Here is a 21,861-nt window from a genome sequence, read left to right as displayed (position 1 = left end):
ATTGAATCATAAAGTATACTTGGTTTTTCACACATAGCTTCTCCATTTTGGCTTTAATTTTGTTAAATAAATCATGACATAGTGTAATATGTCATGTGTTGTTGTTCATCTGAGGTTGTATTTATATGTCCTGATATGTAAAGCCATAGAATTCAGAGAGGGTGTACTTTCTTTTTCACACTCATAAACCAGTGAAAAAAATAATAAACCCTTACAAAGTGCTAAATTCAAAATACAAAACAATCCTATAATGAGTATTAAATATAAAGTTAATACTGACAAACTAAAATATACACTCTATTATATACTGTATACATTAAAAATAAATAATAAAATAATAAACAGTCCAAGTGTAAATGTCCAAACCCCAGAATGAGTCCTGATAGGTAATACAGGAATTATTACAGGATCCAGGGGTCCACGGCAGCTCTCAAAGGGAAGAACCACTTCCAAGGCAGAATCTATAGATACAAAAAGAAGACAGAGAGTGCACGCCCCATAGTGTGATCCTGTACATTTAATGATGGGAGGGGGTTGGTGGGGGGATTAAAAACACTTACAGAGTATAAGTGATAAACAAGCAATTTGTGACAAAATTATCACCACCGATGCAGGAACCGTCCCATGACGTGCACTCTCTGTCTTCTTTTTGTATATATATACACGGTTAGGCAGGTTGTTTTATTAGGCGCTCCTTTATTATCTTTGTTTTGTTCTTATATATATATATATATATATATATATATATATATATATATATATATATATATATATGTGTGTGTAAGGGGGTCACCCCCGGTTCCCCTGATCTTCCTTTGCCCCCTGCCTTACCCCTGTGGCAGTGGGGGAAGGGGACGGCAACTTCTCCAGGGTGGGCACCGCCATCTTGGTTGTGGCGCGAGGTTCGCGCAATGCGCAGAGGTTGGCCAGGGTAGCGGTGGCCATCGCCAGTGTGCTGGAGCTCTGGGAGGTTGCGCAGGCGCAGTTAAGCATAGCGGCGGCCATTACAGCATCGCACATGCGCAGTAAAGATCGCGCACGCGATCCCCGTAGGAAAAAGCTGTGCCAAGGACTACAATTCCCAGCAGCCTCTGGGGACTGCACTTTCACCCTGGTCACAGGCAGCATTGAAGCCAATAGAGCTGGCAGATTCTCATGCTGCAAAGAAGATACAATGTTGTGTGCAGACAGGGTTTTTGTCAGTTGGATCCAGGAAGAGATTGGGGAAGGTAGTGTACACAGCTGCAGTGCTCTGCTGTACTAGGCCAGAGAAACCCCAGGCCCCAGGTAGGCCCCACTCCCCACTAGGTTAGTGGGTAAGTTCATAGGGAAGGCCCCTAGGTTAGGGACCCTGCCCTTAGGTGCGTGTGAGGTGCAGCCTTGTCAATGTCACGGCTGTCAGTGCTGTGAGTGCTGACAAGAAGGCATAGTGTGTGTGCAGCCGTTTGCTGCAGGTACCAAGTAGGTTGCAGTGCGTTGCTGCAGGTGCTGTGAGTATTAGTTAGCAGTCAGGACCGGGAAGAGCTAGGGGAACGGATTAGGCAAGTAACCCCCTAGGCCCCAGATAGATCTTCACTCCACAGCTTGTGGTGCTACAGGGACAGGCCCTAAGTTAGGGACCCTGTCACAGTAGTACTAGTGTTAGATAGGGACACAGCGGACGCTGCGCTCCCCGAGAAGAGACTTGGGCTCTAGTCTGTGCCTAAGAGACAGAGACTATCTCCAGGGTGGGATCGCCCCTGGCGGGCCCCGTGCGAGGCAACATCGGATCAGACGGGATCATCAAGCGGCAGATCCTTTTTGAAGTTGCTTGCAGGCCCGAGTGCAGGAGCGCTCGGCAGGTATCTTCCTATGTGCACCAATGTATCCTAACATATCACAACTACACATAGTGGCAGCGCTGACCACAGGACAAAGGGGTTGGGCTGTGGACACAGTGTGGGGATACACGGTGACTGTGGAGTTACTCCCTAGGGGAATGTTATAAGTGTGTGTTATTGCCTGCATATATTAGTAAAGTGGTTATATACATTCCTGTGTATGTGGTTATTGTATATGCGGGTCCTGTGTAGGCAACCTTCTACATCCCTAGAACCCTACACAGGTGGAGGCGCTAAAACCGAGAACGTTCCAGAGGATTCACCCCAGGCTCTCACTGGCGGAGGCTCAGACCTCCTGTGAGCCTGACAGGCATACTACACCACACCTGGTAACACATAGGTTTCCACCCACACACACGGTATCTGTGAATGGGATAGAGGGAATACCCGTTACATTTGGAGGCGCTGCTGAGATAGACCTGGGGTGCCCTATTAAGTATTCTAAATTGGTTACTGTCCCAATCATCATGTCTGCGCTCACGTCGCAACAAGTGAGCGAATGGGCCTTAGAGCTCCACGAGGAGCCCAGCCACGTGGTAGCCGTAGGGAATGTTTCCACACGTGTGCCGATGAGTGGAATCTGGAAAGCCCTAAAGAAACTCCTGGGTTTAGACCAATTATGGGTGATAGACCATAAGAATGGCGTCCCTCGTTACTGGGCTGCCGTACTAATGAGGGTGGAGCAGGAGATATGCTGGGAAAATGCCCCTCTGACTTTATCAGCCCTAGGTGCCCCACCAGGAGGCTACCCTCTAATCTAAGCAAAAAGCTGCAGTGTAGTTAACAGAACTGTGATCAAAATGGAGGCTCCCTCATCTGGTGAGTCAGACCTAAAATGGCATCTCCCGCCAAATCAGGAGAGCACACGTGCTGCTGACTGCAAGCCTGCACTAAATTGTGTTGCAAAAATCTGCCCAGGACTGGCGGGAAAACCAGAGCCCCGCCCCCGCAATGTGAGTGACTCAGTGCAGAACCAGAACCACTCAGTGATAGAGCGTGCCCCTCCTTTAAATTCCACCAGGGGGAGTGAGCACATTGAGCAGCAATCAGCAACTGCTGGTCCCACTAAAGAAAGTACAGAATGCAGAGAAACACACCCTCAGTTGTATGGAGTATGGCGATCAAAAGGAGGGAAAGTATCCTATCTTGTGTGCCCATGCCTACAAAAGGACTTGAATCTGTCTGGTGGTATGGACGTTAACCACTTTAGGCTACCAATAGAATACCGAGTGGCAGTGGTGGATGAAGTGGGGTGCATAAGATGTGTTTGTAACCAGTGTGACTTCCCAGGTTGCAAACAAACCTGGGGTCCCAAGTGTGCCTGCTGCGGGGCACAGTTCCTAAAACCCATGCTGCTGTGTGCTACGGAACCCGCAGAAGAAGATGCGGCTAACCAGCCTACCTCAGCTACAGAGGGCCCGTGCGCCCTAACCGCGGTTCCAGATTCAGTTCTAATGCCGGAATCACAGATGGAACCACAGAGGACAAGTGAAGCTGAGGACAAGGAGTCGGTTGCCTCGCCTGCTGTGGGCCCATGTGCCCTACTACGGCCAGTCCGGCCTAAGATGATGGTACCGTCGGTCCTAGGCTTGGGACCTGTACCTAACAACGACAAGGGTGAGTTGACTGCCCCAGGGGTGTCGGGTGTGATCTTCCAGATGACCGCGGAGCACGGTAGCTTCTTAAGTCTGGCCACCAGGGCGAATGGCTCAATTCGGCATCGCGTCCTGGCGGAGGTGTCCCCCTTAGAAGATAGCTGTCCAGTGGTGCGAGTGGACCAGTACCCACCGCCTATCGTCCAGGTGAAGAGGAAAGACAGCAGCCAACCAGCCGTGGTGATGTGCCAGCCGGCGGACCACACACGTGAAGCTGAAGCATCAGCGACGGACCCTGCTTTGGACCCGCTGCGCCTCGATATCCCTCGGCAGCAGGCACTGGTGCGGCCGGAACCGCGGAAGAGTTCCCCGGCTGTGGCGACTCCCAGTGTGTCGGAGGGACGTCCGGAGACAGGACCGGAGGAAGAGGAACCTCCTAACTCCCCACAGGCTCCGGTGGAGGTGGCCGTGAAAAAGGCCCCAACTAAAGTTCATGCTGAGCAGCAGAATGTAGCTGGACATCCGTGTGTCACCATAACTGAACAGAGTGTGAGCCTGTGCGCTCCAACCCAAATGGTCCCAGGACTAGGATCCAACGCTCCTGAGTTTCAAGACAGTGAGTGTACTGCCCAGAAGTGTCTGAGACAGGTCCCCAGACTGTCGTGGTGGGAACTGACAGCGTCCCCGAGGACCTGTTGGCCACCATGAATCACCGCAGTAGTAAGGTATCAACCCTTTACCCCCTGCAGGATGAAACAGAGACATTGCCAATTGATCGCTTCCCAGTGGAAGCTTCGCAAGTACTCAGAGACAAGGACTGTGTTACGAATGATTTCGGTGAAAATTGCCTCCTTTAAGCCCAAAAAGGAGCGCTCCATTCACCATGTGGTGGACCACGGAAAAGGTCAAGGCCTCCTGGCCTACTGCATCCATGTCGCGGATGGCCGAGTAAAGGTCTGGCCAAGAGACACTGTGCTATTCCTTCCACCAGGGAGAGGAAGTAGTACGGAACCGGTGACTGTTACCCCAGAGCGTGCTCGCCCAGAGATTCTCCCGGGGGAGGCTCACAAATGTAAAAGTGAGGTACCCCCACATGATCAGTTAGGGGCACCCCACCATTGGTCTCAGCAAACAGCTAAAATTCAGCTGGCCTCGGGTATTACTGTGTGTGATATGCCATGTATCAGTGATGTTAAAGTCAACATGTTAAGTTGTACAGTTTATGCAATGCATTTTTATTGTGTAACTTTCTGTAATGTGATGCTGTTCTCCAAGCGGGGACGTTGGTATTTTCACCAGGGGGAGAGTGTAGGGGTCACCCCCGGTTCCCCTGATCTTCCTTTGTCCCCTGCCTTACCCCTGTGGCAGTGGGGGAAGGGGACGGCGACTTCTCCCGGCGGTCACCGCCATCTTGGTTGCGGTGCGAGGTTCGCGCAATGCACAGAGGTTGGCCAGGGTAGCGGTGGCCATCGCCAGTGTGTCGGAGCTCTGGGAGGTTGCGCAGGTGCAGTTAAGCGTAGCGGTGGCCATTACAGCGTCGCACATGCGCAGTAAAGATCGCGCACGCGATCCCCATAGGAAAGAGCTGTGCCAAGGACTACAATTCCCAGCAGCCTCTGGGGACTGCACTTTCACCCTGGTCACAGGCAGCATTGAAGCCAATAGAGCTGGCAGATTCTCATGCTGCAGAGTTGCAACAATGTTGTGTGCAGACAGGGTTTTTGTCAGTTGGATCCAGGAAGAGATTGGGGAAGGTAGTGTACACAGAGCAGGGCTCTGCTGTACTAGGCCAGAGATACCCCAGGCCCCAGGTAGGCCCCACTCCCCACTAGGTTAGTGGGTAAGTTCATAGGGAAGGCCCCTAGGTTAGGGACCCTGCCCTTAGGTGCGTGTGAGGTGCAACCTTGTCAGTGTCACGGCTGTCAGTGCTCTGAGTTCTGACAAGAAGGCATAGTGTGTGTGCAGCCGTTTGCTGCAGGTACCAAGTAGGTTGCAGTGCGTTGCTGCAGGTGCTGTGAGTATTAGTTAGCAGTCAGGACCGGGAAGAGCTAGGGGAACGGATTAGGCCAGTAACCCCCTAGGCCCCAGATAGGTCTTCACTCCCCAGCTTGTGGTGCTACAGGGACAGGCCCTAGGTTAGGGACCCTGTCACAGTAGTACTAGTGTTAGATAGGGACACAGCGGACGCTGCGCTCCCCGAGAAGAGACTTGGGCTCAAGTCTGTGCCTAAGAGACAGAGACTATCTCCAGGGTGGGATCGCCCCGGCGGGCCCCGTGCGAGGCAACATCGGATCAGACGGGAGCATCAAGCGGCAGATCCTTTTTGAAGTTGCTTGCAGGCCCGAGTGCAGGAGCGCTCGGCAGGTATCTTCCTATGTGCACCAACGTATCCTAACATATCACAACTACACATAGTGGCAGCGCTGACCACGGGGGTTGGGCTGTGGACACAGTGTGGGTATACACGGTGACTGTGGAGTTACTGCCTAGGGGGAATGTTATAAGTGTGTGTTATTGCCTGCATATATTAGTAAAGTGGTTATATACATCTCTGAGTATGTGGTTATTGTATATGCGGGTCCTGTGTAGGCAACCTTCTACATCCCTAGAACAGGTGGAGGCGCTAAAACCGAGAACGTTCCAGAGGATTCACCCCAGGCTCTCACTGGTGGAGGCTCAGACCTCCTGTGAGCCTGACAGGTATACTGCACCACACCTGGTAACACATAGGTTTCCACCCACACACACGGTATCTGTGATTGGGATAGAGGGAATACACGTTACATATATATATATATATATATATATATATATATATATATGCAAATATAGCTGTATGCTCATCTGCATGTCTTAGGCAGGTCTTAGGCAGGTCTGCAACCTGTGAGGGTTTTTGTCACTTGTTTACTCACCATAACTTAACTCAGTATATATATATATACACATACATACATACATACATACATACATACATATACACTGTATATTGAAATATAGTGGTACTCCACTGAAAATAGTATCCTGCCTGAGTGCAAACCCCTGTGGACTGGAAGACAGAAAAGATGGAAGCAGCACTCCAGGACTTAGAACCTTTCAAGTCCTTGAGTGCCTGAGATTATAGATATATAGATGCTGTATATAGATATATAGATATCCACTCCCACACATATACAAAAGGCAATTTTTATCACCTCTTTTATCATTAAAATAAAATATAACAGTCATTTGGACACATACTAATTAATTTTATTAGGGCCTTGAAACAATTGAAATCATAATTGATAATGTATACGTACGTGTCCAATGACAGTTATATTTTATTTTAATTATAAATTAAGGTTTTTCTTTGAGTGCAGATAAAATTAGCCTTTTGTATCTGTTTGGGAGAAACCAAAATGACTCAGTTGCTAAAAATTGTTTCATCATGCCACTAATAAATTGTGAGCCAATTTTGGGAGTAGTGCAAGTTTTTTGTATTTGTTTTCCATAAATATGCAGTATGGCTGACTTCCTTTTCCCAGCAGCGCTCCTAACTGAGGCATTGACAAATACACAGTATTACATATTTACATTTGGCTTTATTGGTTAATTTTTGCTCACTAAATTCTGTCTTGTGAAGTATTTTGTACCGTTAACTTCAAACCAAACCGAACCCAACTGAACTCATTTGTTCCTAGTGTATACAGTATATTACTTCTAAAGAGTCATTATGCCACATTACCTGCAAAAAATGACATCCTGCTGAAACTGCGAGTTTTCCGGCTGTGTCCCAGCCTTTAGGTGACTCACATTGAAATATGAGAGCGTGTGATTGATGAAGCCATGCATGGTTCCATTCTGACTGTACATGTACTGATACACAAGGCGTGGAATGAAGTCTGATGTGACAGAGATTACAAATGCCTGAGAGACAGAAAAATCATCCGGTGAATCTTTGCAAACACAGATAACATGGAAAAAGCCTGGTCCCCAAAATGTAATGGCAAAATATAGGCCCTGACATCCTTCCATTGATAAGTGGGAGCGCATCTTGTTCAATAGCAAACACGTTCAAATGAAGGATGTGATACTCTGATCAGAAGATTGTGCTTTACTTTGTATCTGTTTCTGCTCGATAAATCTGTACATCTAACATGAATAATGTGTAACACCTACATGAACGTACTTAACGAGGCGTGTAAACGCGATATGAATAAACGGGATATTCATTAGAGAAAATAAGTACACGTTAATCATGTTTTATTCCCGTTAAAATGCGGGTCGGTGGGAATTGTTACTCCCCATATGTAAATTGGATGCAAATAGGCCCTAAACCATATTTATCCCAGATTTACTAAGCAGCACGAATGCTGGCAATAAGGCGAAGCCATTTAAGTCATAACTAAGTGACTGGCACATTGGTTCTGTTCAAGTAGCGCATTGGTCTTAGCAAAGAAACGTGCTTTGTTTTAAGTTTGAAGAGCACTCAGGAATTCCCCAAATTATCAATAATTCTTTAAAAGCAATTATTAGAATCTGGGCAATTGTAAACGTTATGCATTCGCATCACCCAAATCTGTATATTTACACAGTGCCAAGAATGCAACACGTCAAAAGTGTAACAAAGAAGTGACAATATCCCTTTGCACCGGCGGGGAGGGGGCTCATAATGCAGAGTGGGACTTTGTGGAATCGTTTTCAGGTAATGTGACGGTGTCTTGCATAAAGACCCAGGGGGGGAACTGTTCATTATATTACAATAGTGATGAGTGTGACCGTATTGCATGGAAATTCCTATTAACATCAATGGGAGATTCCGAGCTACAGTGCCCCGATCGGCACTATTGTAGTCTAATGATAGCCCTCAGAGAAATAACGCATGTTCCTGTTTAGATTAGTAGAACTTTGTTTTCACTGATTTACTGTAAACCAGTGATTTTTGGCCTGGGGGGGGAATGCAACAGATAGATACAGTGATAGATACAGAGACTGTGTATTGTTAAATGCCGGAAATACAGAAACACAAACAGCAGGGTGTTGCAATCCAGATTTATTGTCTGAAGTTTACATAGACCGGGATTCAACATGTATTAAGAATAAAATGTCATCTATTTAAAATAACACAGCTGACAAAATACTTACATTTATAATGACTGAAAATTTGCCAATTCCACTCAAAATGTTGTACCAAATTCCTGTAAGGCAATTAACAGCATACCATTAAGGCTATTTACTCCTGCAAATACAGGTTAAATAAGTACTAGAGTAGCAATGCAGATAATAATTCTGTTTAAGTTAAACATTTGGCACATACCGATATCTTTAGCACGTACGGCATCAGGTCTTCTTAGCTCCGCAACAAATTTTTTTGCATCAAGTCTGACTTCTATAATGTTGTTGAGGAGCGCGAAGAGCGGAGCGAGAGGGAACGAGGCGACAAACAGCGTGACAAAGCCGAACTGGATAACTGGCGGGAACAAAAACAGGAGACGGTAAGACACGGATACATTTTGTACATTTTGTAAAGAACGTATAGTACTAATTAAATAGGAAAAAAGCTACTCTATTTCATTGAGTTAAAAGAAATGAGTGATATAACACAATATCATGTAAGGAATACAGTATAACTATTGTGAATACATTTTTTTTTTTAATTTCTGAGGTAATACAAATACAAATTTGAGGTAGAAGAGATTCTCGTCTACTGAATTTGGCCTAATTCAGGACACAAAACTATAAAGGATAAGTTGTACTATACTGTACATAGATTTGCAATGTGTGTAATGGACATGAGTAAACATTTGAATGAAAATACCTGATTATTGTACTAAGTCAAAGGAATGCCACTACTAACTTTAACCCTTACATGCCCCTTGCTATAGGCAAAAGTGTAACTCATTTCTGGAATTACATTTTATTTTACCTTAGTAGAACTCTGATTTATCAGTATGACCAAATTATATGTGGTTCTCTGACTTGTTCAAATTGCTTTAGTTTTTTATTTGTTCTGAACTAAAACAACAAACAGTTACCCAGCTCATGGAGAAAACATGATGGATTTAGAGTTTGATTGAGGTCAGAGTTCAGTTTCTGCTATTCTAACGAGATACAAATAGATCCACTAAAGTCCGCCATAATGAAAAGAAGTGGAAAGGAAAGTCACTGTGGTTCCATCAATCTCCCAAAATGTACATTATGTGTTTAACATACTGTATAAATAGTGAAGATAGAACCCGTGCTACCAAGTGATGGACATAACAGCATGTGCATAAAGCTGTAATTACTTCAATGGGAGAGACCCATAAATGTGAGGATAGTGCTGAAAGGAGACAATATAATCCTCTATCTGCAGTGCTCAGATGAGGGAGTATACATGTATGCCTGCTTGTGGGGATAATACAGCCAGAGAGAGCTGATGGCTGTATGTAGTCTTCATGCCAGTAAATAAACATGGCAATAAAGCAAACTTGTGTGCTGCTCACAGTGTGGTGTCTCCTCTGCTGTGTGCTCCCAGCTGACTGGTGCAATAGAAGAATCCGGATGTGGAAAGGAGCGGAGCACAGCGGGCAAAAAGAGGGCTCTGCACAAACCTGGCTGGTTAAAAACAATGTACATCTAAGGTATCCTCCATGCTCTCACCCTCTTTCCAATACATTGTTTTTAACCTCCCCCCCTGACGAAGTGTGAAGCGTCACACGAAACGCGCGTTGGGGCGTGACGTCACTAGTGGGCGTCAGCGAGCGGGATCTCATGTGGAGCTGAGCATACCCTGCTGGGATATAGCACAGATCGGTTGCAGCATTAGGAATACTAGGAGCACGGCTGTATACAGCGTGTCTGTCCGTATCTGTGTGCTTGCCATTGATGTTGCTGATTTCTTAGGCACATCACTATACACTGGCTGTGGGTTGTGGCTGTTTATGCCCCCCCCATGACAGACTTATCAGTACACCACCTGATACATGGTGTCTATATGTAGTTACTGGTTCATGCTCCTTTACCTACTGTGCCAACTGATCTTAGCAACAGGGCTATTTAGCTATTTGGTAGCCGCATTAGGGATATTACTATATTATATATACCATCATATACCAAGTTTTGCCCTAAACACATTGTTGCTACCCCTCTCCTACCCGCTCCCCCTACAGGGGTATTTTAATGCTGTACACATTGTTTATATCTATGTCACCTGTTTTTCTGCGAATTTGGTTAATTAAAGTTTTTTTATTTTTTTATTTTATCTGTGGATGTCACTATTATAATTCTGGCTACTAGACATCTCTGTGGATATATATGGTCTTTTCTGTTGGATTATATCACACATTATTCATTTGATCATTTATTACTGTTTAGACATTAGTCTTTTAGTGGATATTGTATCCTCTAATTACCGTTTACTATCTGGGACCTAGGTCCCTACTGGGGATACCTATATCTTTCTGGTATTTACCTTTCTGTGTGTTATAGATCTGTACATGGGTCTGTTAATTATTATTGTTGAGTGATACTATTGACTCACCACCAGATATATTCTGGAATGCACAAATTTGATAGGATTAGCTAAATTGATGTGTCTTCAACGTGACACTTTTAGGGTTTAGCTCTACCATAACACATTACTCTCCATGTGTTTCCTGCAAATAAGTTAAGTATCCCATCATTTTGCCAGAGTGCAACTAATAGGGACTGCTGTGACCTCTGTCACTTTTTTGTTAATTATTGTTATTTTCCCTGTGCCCCAGGCTCACGTCACATTACTTGACATTATGGTTTGAGCAGTGTCTCATCTCTCTTGTATTTCATTGTTTTTAACCAGCCAGGTTTGTGCAGAGCACCCGTGTTTGCCGGCTGTGCTCCGCTCCTTTCCACATCCGGATTCTTCTACTGTATAAATGCAATGCAGCAAACAGGCGTACAAGACACATGCCAAGTTACATCTGAGCTTACCGCAGCCTATATTGCCATGCTCCAAATACGGAGCCTTTCTTTTTACCTACACCACATTAGGAGGGTTTTCAGGGATAATAACTAGCATCCTCACAGCCCGTAGGAATATATAGTTCTTCTTGGAACTACTGTACAAAAAGCAAACACCCATGACTGGCCCGTACTTTGTCGAGAGTCCCTAAAAGTGCTGTGGCACGAGACCTCCGCTGCTGTCACCCGTAAAGCCGGACCTCCCTACACGGGCCAAAACCAATGACTAACCGGGCAGTATACCCAACTAGAGATCTGTGAGCCCAGTCTGTATCGTGAGACTAATGCCTACCGAGCTGTGACAAAACAACAGGAATAATTCCACTCCCCCACCCCTGAATATATATACAGTGTACAATATATATATTTGTTACAATATCTTTCCAACTTTTCAAGTCTTTATATTATTATTTTTCTTCCCTACAAGTTACAATAATGACACAATTTGTGACTCCTTGTTCAACTTTGTTTCCTTCTCACACATTTTTTTGTATAGGGAGGGTGGGACCGCTTCCTTTGGTTGCCACGAGGTGAATGACAGACCATTCTCCTACCCCAAATCCCCCCCTAGTACTCCTACCCTGATCCATGATACCCACTAGAGATGGGGGAACCAGTCCTCATCCGGTTCCCGGATTTCCCTGAGTTTGCCATTCACAATCCGTTCCGCAGCGTGAAATCCGCCCACGGATTGTTCAATCCACGCGGGTTAATCCAAAACCGCCATTGGATACACTGCACTGGTGGATTTTAACGTGCGGATTCTTAAAATCCATCAACGGATTGTGGAATTCGCGGATGGATTGCCGGTGTAAAAATAAAATCCGAAACAGGCGAATCACCTTTTTGAGACAGATCCGCAGAAATCAGCGGACCAAAGGAACCGGACGATCCAAGGTGTACCCAAATCCACTGCTACTCCTTGGGTTCAAGGACGCAAGCCAGTAAAAAATAGTGCAGGTATTGATCAATGCCCCTTGAAGTAGTTTGCGAGAACGAAACGCGTAGGGCGGCTTTGCGGACATAGGTGGTGTGCTGGACCTTGGTGCTTGTGAGTGATTGCCCATTCTGGATTGAGTCCTTGGATGCAGGGAGTAGCAGTGGATGGCCGCCACGTGGTTTCTCCTACGGAACAGGGACTGTTGGACTTTCGCCCACTATATGACCCAGGGTGGTCCCAATGCCCAAAACCTACCTATGTTTGTAAGTGCTACTAATTTTTAATAATTTCTGTTTATAAAGCAACCTGCACTATTTTTTCGTGTCCTCTCTTCCATATCTGGGATATCTCCTCCTGGGATCTGTTGTCCGAGTTGGTTACTCTAACAACTACAAGGCTCTAACTGCTCATATAATATGTGAGTAGCACCACATCAGTATACTGGCTAGGAAAGATTTCCTCATTCAAATTCTCTGTTGCACTATTGTGTTTTGTTTGTGTTTTCAATACATATACCTGGATGTGAGTGCGCACCCGATCACCTGCCCCACTGTCTCTATGGATTTGGATTGAATCCATCTCAGGAGCTGCACCCTTTACAGGATAGTATTTATACCTCTTGCTGTGTTCTCATATATATCTTTTTAACAGTACAGCTCAACCCCCTTATAACGCTGTGCTTGGGGTCCAGAGAATCACATCGCGTTATAAGCGGATCACGTTAGAAATAAAATACAATTGTATGCATTGTACAATAAAGTATTTAAGATACCAATAATCGTGTTGTAAAGTATTCATACATATGAAAATTGGGAGCGACACGTGCATTGCGTTATAAGCGGATTTGCGTTGTATCGGATCGCGCTATAATGGGGTTGAGCTGTATTTGCGCTTGAACTTTGTTCACATATTGTTTCTTACACCTGGATCAGAGGTTACACCACCTCAGGACTCCGCAACAGTTAATGCTGAATAATACTGCGTTCTGCTGCCGAGGCTGATCATGTGCAATACAAACAGATTCTATTATATTACAGCTGCATTGAAACACATTGAATACATTTCAAAGGCATCATAATAATCAAACGTGTTAGGATACAGAAAAAATGTAACAGCGATGTGTGAAACTGCTGAGATTCGCTTCGCAGCTGTATCCATCCAACTTAATAAAAAAGATTAAAACAGGCAAATTTCTACAATGGAAGTCTTCAAAATAACTTTATTTGCCATATTTAAAAAAATATTGCACCTGAATATAAACAAAATGAGAAAACTTTTAGTGGTTCAATTTTCTTCCAAGTCCCGCTGCCAGGAGTCCAGGACAATGTATTGGATGTAATCTACAGGTGTAGATCCTGCTGCCAGGAGTCCAGGACAATGTATTGGATGTACTGTACAGATGTAGATCCCGCTGCCAGGAGTCCAGGACAATGTATTGGATGTAATCTACAGGTGTAGATCCCGCTGCCAGGAGTCCAGGACAATGTATTGGATGTAATCTACAGGTGTAGATCCCGCTGCCAGGAGTCCAGGACAATGTATTGGATGTAATGTACAGATGTAGATCCCGCTGCCAGGAGTCCAGAACAATGTATTGGATGTACTGTACAGGTGTAGATCCCGCTGCCAGGAGTCCAGAACAATGTATTGGATGTAATGTACAGATGTAGATCCCGCTGCCAGGAGTCCAGGACAATGTATTGGATGTAATCTACAGGTGTAGATCCCGCTGCCAGGAGTCCAGGACAATGTATTGGATGTAATGTACAGATGTAAATCCCGCTGCCAGGAGTCCAGAACAATGTATTGGATGTAATGTACAGGTGTAGATCCCGCTGCCAGGAGTCCAGGACAATGTATTGGATGTAATGTACAGGTGTAGATCCCGCTGCCAGGAGTCCAGGACAATGTATTGGATGTAATGTACAGGTGTAGATCCCGCTGCCAGGAGTCCAGGACAATGTATTGGATGTAATGTACAGGTGTAGATCCTGCTGCCAGGAGTCCGGGACAATGTATTGGATGTACTGTACAGGTGTAGATCCCGCTGCCAGGAGTCCAGAACAATGAATTGGATGTAATGTACAGATGTAGATCCCGCTGCCAGGAGTCCAGGACAATGTATTGGATGTAATGTACAGATGTAGATCCCGCTGCCAGGAGTCCAGAACAATGTATTGGATGTACTGTACAGGTGTAGATCCCGCTGCCAGGAGTCCAGGACAATGTATTGGATGTAATGTACAGACGTAGATCCTGCTGCCAGGAGTCCAGGACAATGTATTGGATGTAATGTACAGGTGTAGATCCCGCTGCCAGGAGTCCAGAACAATGTATTGGATGTTATGTACAGATGTAGATCCCGCTGCCAGGAGTCCGGGACAATGTATTGGATGTAATGTACAGATGTAGATCCCGCTGCCAGGAGTCCAGGACAATGTATTGGATGTAATCTACATGTGTAGATCCCGCTGCCAGGAGTCCAGGACAATGTATTGGATGTAATGTACAGGTGTAGATCCCGCTGCCAGGAGTCCGGGACAATGTATTGGATGTAATGTACAGGTGTAGATCCCGCTGCCAGGAGTCCAGGACAATGTATTGGATGTAATCTACAGGTGTAGATCCTGCTGCCAGGAGTTCAGGACAATGTATTGGATGTAATGTACAGATGTAGATCCCACTGCCAGGAGTCCAGGACAATGTATTGGATGTAATGTACAGGTGTAGATCCCGCTGCCAGGAGTCCAGGACAATGTATTGGATGTAATGTACAGGTGTAGATCCTGCTGCCAGGTGTCCGGGACAATGTATTGGATGTAATCTACAGGTGTAGATCCCGCTGCCAGGAGTCCGGGACAATGTATTGGATGTAATCTACAGGTGTAGATCCCGCTGCCAGGAGTCCGGGACAATGTATTGGATGTAATCTACAGGTGTAGATCCCGCTGCCAGGAGTCCGGGACAATGTATTGGATGTACTGTACAGGTGTAGATCCCGCTGCCAGGAGTCCAGGACAATGTATTGGATGTAATATACAGGTGTAGATCCCGCTGCCAGGAGTTCAGGACAATGTATTGGATGTAATCTACAGGTGTAGATCCTGCTGCCAGGAGTCCTGGACAATGTATTGGATGTAATGTACAGATGTAGATCCCGCTGCCACGAGTCCAGGACAATGTATTGGATGTAATGTACAGATGTAGATCCCGCTGCCAGGAGTCCAGGACAATGTATTGGATGTTATGTACAGGTGTAGATCCCGCTGCCAGGAGTCCAGGACATTGTATTGGATGTAATCTACATGTGTAGATCCCGCTGCCAGGAGTCCGGGACAATGTATTGGATAATGTACAGGTGTAGATCCCGCTGCCAGGAGTCCAGGACAATGTATTGGATGCAATGTACAGGTGTAGATCCCGCTGCCAGGAGTCCAGGACAATGTATTGGATGTAATGTACAGGTGTAGATCCCGCTGCCAGGAGTCCAGAACAATGTATTGGATGTAATGTACAGGTGTAGATCCCGCTGCCAGGAGTCCAGGACAATGTATTGGATGTAATGTACAGACGTAGATCCTGCTGCCAGGAGTCCAGGACAATGTATTGGATGTAATGTACAGGTGTAGATCCCGCTGCCAGGAGTCCAGAACAATGTATTGGATGTAATGTACAGGTGTAGATCCCGCTGCCAGGAGTCCAGAACAATGTATTGGATGTAATGTACAGATGTAGATCCCGCTGCCAGGAGTCCGGGACAATGTATTGGATGTAATGTACAGGTGTAGATCCTGCTGCCAGGAGTCCAGGACAATGTATTGGATGTAATGTACAGGTGTAGATCCCGCTGCCAGGAGTCCAGGACAATGTATTGGATGTACTGTACAGGTGTAGATCCCGCTGCCAGGAGTCCAGGACAATGTATTGGATGTAATCTACATGTGTAGATCCCGCTGCCAGGAGTCCAGGACAATGTATTGGATGTAATGTACAGGTGTAGATCCCGCTGCCAGGAGTCCAGGACAATGTATTGGATGTAATCTACATGTGTAGATCCCGCTGCCAGGAGTCCAGGACAATGTATTGGATGTAATCTACAGGTGTAGATCCCGCTGCCAGGAGTCCAGGACAATGTATTGGATGTAATCTACAGGTGTAGATCCTGCTGCCAGGAGTTCAGGACAATGTATTGGATGTAATGTACAGATGTAGATCCCGCTGCCAGGAGTCCAGGACAATGTATTGGATGTAATGTACAGGTGTAGATCCTGCTGCCAGGTGTCCGGGACAATGTATTGGATGTAATCTACAGGTGTAGATCCCGCTGCCAGGAGTCCGGGACAATGTATTGGATGTAATCTACAGGTGTAGATCCCGCTGCCAGGAGTCCGGGACAATGTATTGGATGTAATCTACAGGTGTAGATCCCGCTGCCAGGAGTCCGGGACAATGTATTGGATGTACTGTACAGGTGTAGATCCCGCTGCCAGGAGTCCAGGACAATGTATTGGATGTAATATACAGGTGTAGATCCCGCTGCCAGGAGTTCAGGACAATGTATTGGATGTAATCTACAGGTGTAGATCCTGCTGCCAGGAGTCCTGGACAATGTATTGGATGTAATGTACAGATGTAGATCCCGCTGCCAGGAGTCCGGGACAATGCATTGGATGTAATGTACAGATGTAGATCCCGCTGCCACGAGTCCTGGACAATGTATTGGATGTAATGTACAGATGTAGATCCCGCTGCCAGGAGTCCAGGACAATGTATTGGATGTTATGTACAGGTGTAGATCCCGCTGCCAGGAGTCCAGGACATTGTATTGGATGTAATCTACATGTGTAGATCCCGCTGCCAGGAGTCCAGGACAATGTATTGGATGTAATGTACAGATGTAGATCCTGCTGCCAGGAGTCCGGGACAATTTATTGGATGTAACGTACAGGTGTAGATCCCACTGCCAGGAGTCCAGGACATTGTATTGGATGTAATCTACATGTGTAGATCCCGCTGCCAGGAGTCCGGGACAATTTATTGGATGTAACGTACAGGTGTAGATCCCACTGCCAGGAGTCCAGGACAATGTATTGGATGTAATGTACAGATGTAGATCCTGCTGCCAGGAGTCCAGGACAATGTATTGGATGTAATCTACACATGTAGATCCCGCTGCCAGGAGTCCAGGACAATGTATTGGATGTAATCTACACATGTAGATCCCGCTGCCAGGAGTCCAGGACAATGTATTGGATGTAATGTACAGGTGTAGATCCTGCTGCCAGGAGTCCAGGACAATGTATTGGATGTAATCTACACATGTAGATCCCGCTGCCAGGAGTCCAGGACAATGTATTGGATGTAATCTACACATGTAGATCCCGCTGCCAGGAGTCCAGGACAATGTATTGGATGTAATGTACAGGTGTAGATCCTGCTGCCAGGAGTCCAGGACAATGTATTGGATGTAATCTACACATGTAGATCCCGCTGCCAGGAGTCCAGGACAATGTATTGGATGTAATCTACACATGTAGATCCCGCTGCCAGGAGTCCAGGACAATGTATTGGATGTAATCTACACATGTCGATCCCGCTGCCAGGAGTCCAGGACAATGTATTGGATGTAATCTACATGTGTAGATCCCGCTGCCAGGAGTCCGGGACAATGTATTGGATGTACTGTACAGGTGTAGATCCCGCTGCCAGGAGTCCAGGACAATGTATTGGATGTAATGTACAGGTGTAGATCCCGCTGCCAGGAGTCCAGGACAATGTATTGGATGTAATGTACAGGTGTAGATCCCGCTGCCAGGGGTCCAGGACAATGTATTGGATGTACTGTACAGATGTAGATCCCGCTGCCAGGAGTCCGGGACAATGTATTGGATGTACTGTACAGATGTAGATCCTGCTGCCAGGAGTCCAGGACAATGTATTGGATGTAATGTACAGGTGTAGATCCCGCTGCCAGGAGTCCAGGACATTGTATTGGATGTACTGTACAGATGTAGATCCCGCTGCCAGGGGTCCAGGACAATGTATTGGATGTAATGTACAGACGTAGATCCCGCTGCCAGGAGTCCGGGACAATGTATTGGATGTAATGTACAGGTGTAGATCCCGCTGCCAGGAGTCCAGGACAATGTATTGGATGTAATGTACAGACGTAGATCCCGCTGCCAGGAGTCCAGGACAATGTATTGGATGTAATGTACAGATGTAGATCCCGCTGCCAGGAGTCCAGGACAATGTATTGGATGTAATGTACAGATGTAGATCCCGCTGCCACGAGTCCGGGACAATGTATTGGATGTTATGTACAGATGTAGATCCCACTGCCAGGAGTCCAGGACAATGCATTGGATGTAATGTACAGATGTAGATCCCGCTGCCAGGAGTCCAGGACAATGTATTGGATGTTATGTACAGATGTAGATCCCACTGCCAGGAGTCCAGGACAATGCATTGGATGTAATGTACAGATGTAGATCCTGCTGCCAGGAGTCCAGGACAATGTATTGGATGTACTGTACAGATGTAGATCCCGCTGCCAGGAGTCCAGGACAATGTATTGGATGTAGATCCCGCTGCCAGGAGTCCAGGACAATGTATTGGATGTCGATCCCGCTGCCAGGAGTCCAGGACAATGTATTGGATGTAATCTACACATGTAGATCCCGCTGCCAGGAGTCCGGGACAATGTATTGGATGTAATGAACAGGTGTAGATCCCACTGCCACGAGTCCAGGACAATGTATTGGATGTACTGTACAGGTGTAGATCCCGCTGCCAGGAGTCCAGGACAAATGTATTGGATGTACTGTACAGACGTAGATCCCGCTGCCAGGAGTCCAGGACAATGTATTGGATGTACTGTACAGATGTAGATCCCGCTGACACAATACAGTGGGACCTGCGGCGGATTTCAAAATCTGCCGCCCCTTAGGCACTTGCCTGCGTTGGCCACCTACTCGCTGCCGCCCTTCTGCTCCTTTGGAATCCCAGCGTTAAATGACGCCATGGACGTCACCAATATGACGTCGCACTGCAGCGCGTTGCATGGAAACGCAACATCATGGCGTCATTTGATGCTGGGATTCCGGACGAGCAGGAGGGCAGTAGAAAGGAGGTGGCCGACTCAGGCAAGTCCCTTCCCATTAGGCCCAATAGGCCAGAGAACGCGGGAAACATATGGGGGGCAGAAATTTTTGCCGCCCAAAAATGTTACCACCCTAGGCTCGGGCCTCATGGGAAATCTGACACCGAGTGGGGTATTCTGGAATATTCAGCGCTATCACTGCCTCATAAGAATGAACCAGCTCAGGCGGATAAGCCTTTTCTGAATCTGCCTGGGCCATGTGAGGATGATCGGGGCCACTGAGAGGGGTCTGCACGGACACCCGTCTGGGGCCCGGTGGTGAAGTGTTCGCCACTACATAGCTAGGGCCTGGCGTGTGGGGGACGGGGGGAGGAGGAGGCAGAGTGAGAGGGTGAGGGAGTGAAGCAGAGATAGATAGGAAGGGGGAGAGAGTGATAGAAGAGGGAGAGTGAGAGAGGAGAGGCGGAGAGTAAGAGAGAGGGAAAGTGTGGGAGAATGAGGGAGAGGGTGTGTGTGATAAGGAGGGGGGGAGGGTCTCACAGGGCAGCTGACAGGGGGGGGAGCGGACACCTCCCTCACCCTCCTTCTCAGGAACCCGATGATGATGATGATGATGATGATGATGATGATGATGATGATGTGGCACTGGCTGCTACTGTCATATATGTTGATAAAACCTTCCTTACAGTTTCATGTCTTTAGCACTAGAAGGCGGCCAGTGCTTCCCTACAGCTGCTGATGTTCAGTAGGAGCAGTTCTAATCCTTTTAGGGCCCCATCTCCTCCTCGTTGAAAATACTTTTTTCTGACCTGTATGACCACCGCCACGGTGACCACCGCCGCGCTGGGCACTGCCACTCAATCCTCTTCTTTTGTCAAAATAATTACACAAATACTTTGTGTCTATATTAACAATCCCACCCCAACTACACAATACACACAGTGTGTGCCCTATTATACTATTATACTATTTGCATCAGCAGTAAACAGGAGTTAAGAAAAAATAATACAAGTTAATAGTTAAAATGATGAGAAATTTAAAAAAATGCAACAAAATGTGCACAATGTCAGTGAAGTGCTCAGATTTCCACACATTTGGTCCCTGCAGCAACCACAAGCTGAGGGGAGCTGGGGCCTAAGGGGGGGGGGGGTCCTCTGGCTGGTGCAGGGGCCAATTCCTCCCTGCACATACACACCCTACCCTTATCCTGTCCCAGCACCGACTGATGCGCTGTCCCAGCACGCCAAATGTATCTATTCCCTTCAGCAGGGAATCCTAGAGCCCTATTGGCTGCCGTGGGTCAGGTGGTGCCTTGCCCCTATGCATCTTGGGGGCTGTAGTTCCCCACGGAGCCTACTCTCACTAATTTGCCTCACGCGCCTGTACTGCGCATGCGCGGCATCTCGCGCATGCGCAACGTAGCCCAAGATGGAGGCGACCTGCACAGGGAACCGCTGGAGCTCCCGGCGAGCCTGTCGCCACTCTGATGCTGCCGGCACCCTCTGTACGTTCCCCCCCCCCCCCTATAGCGGAGGTAAGTGGGGGAACCGGGGACGGAGGGGACCCTGCTATATCTGTAATCAAGTCTGGTATTTTCTTATCTGCGCTATTGACGACACCTTGTCCTTTCACTTGGTCTTTAAACAGAGACCACTCCTCATAAATACCTATTTGTCATAGGCTGAAACTTAAGTATGCAGATGTTAGGAAAACCCCACAGATGCTGGAAACAGTTAAGACTTAGTCACCAACAACAAAACAAATACCAACAATCACCAAGAAAAACACATGTCTGTGTAACAGGATAAAAGAGTTGGTTGGTGTAATGGTAGGAGACAAATCTGAGACAAAAATATGAATAATTTGAAACATGAAAACATACTTGGCATGACCTCCCATGAGCCTTCAGTAAATCATCTTGGCACAAACGCAATGACATGTGAGATCAGATGTAATGTGGCACCGAGAGATTGGTCCTGGCTGACACAGAGGAATTTTCTGCATAAGGCAGTGCACTTGCAAATTATACAAACTACTTATCTTAACTTTGTTGGTTTAGCAAAAGTGTTTTTCCTAATCTGGCATATTGCGATCCTAACACATGCACACGAGGAATCTCAGCGCCCATGTGATTATTTAATGCACTTATTAAGGTTATGTTTTAGAGCTCAGAATGCTGGCATGAATTTCTCTGCCAAGTTTTCATGCCAGGGGCCGCACTTGACAAGTTCACAGTTGGATCTATGTCAAAAGAACAAAAACAGTTTGGTTTTAAGAATGAAGTCTATATGCTTTCAAATGTTCTAGCTGCCAATGCGAAGTTATTTGACAATACTGGAGATGCCAATGAGTCACAGTTATATGCTTATATTTATACGTTAGGTCTGA

General features: G+C 46.5%; 1 protein-coding gene across 1 annotated transcript in view; it reads right to left on the bottom strand.

The window, feature by feature from the left end:
• Positions 1-21,861, bottom strand: part of ANO2 (anoctamin 2) — a 355,236-nt gene that overhangs the window by 22,992 nt on the left and 310,383 nt on the right. Inside the window, exons 23-25 of the mRNA XM_075603059.1 lie at positions 8,769-8,921; positions 8,597-8,649; positions 7,197-7,378 (exon numbers count right to left, since the gene is read on the bottom strand). Coding sequence (XP_075459174.1) covers positions 7,197-7,378; positions 8,597-8,649; positions 8,769-8,921 — 388 coding nt within the window. The remainder of the gene's footprint in view (positions 1-7,196; positions 7,379-8,596; positions 8,650-8,768; positions 8,922-21,861) is intronic.

This window comes from Ascaphus truei, chromosome 5 (genome assembly GCF_040206685.1).
Source record: "Ascaphus truei isolate aAscTru1 chromosome 5, aAscTru1.hap1, whole genome shotgun sequence".
NCBI lineage: Eukaryota > Metazoa > Chordata > Amphibia > Anura > Ascaphidae > Ascaphus > Ascaphus truei.
Note: the sequence above shows the minus strand (reverse complement) of the source record. Positions and strands in the feature narration are given on the sequence as shown.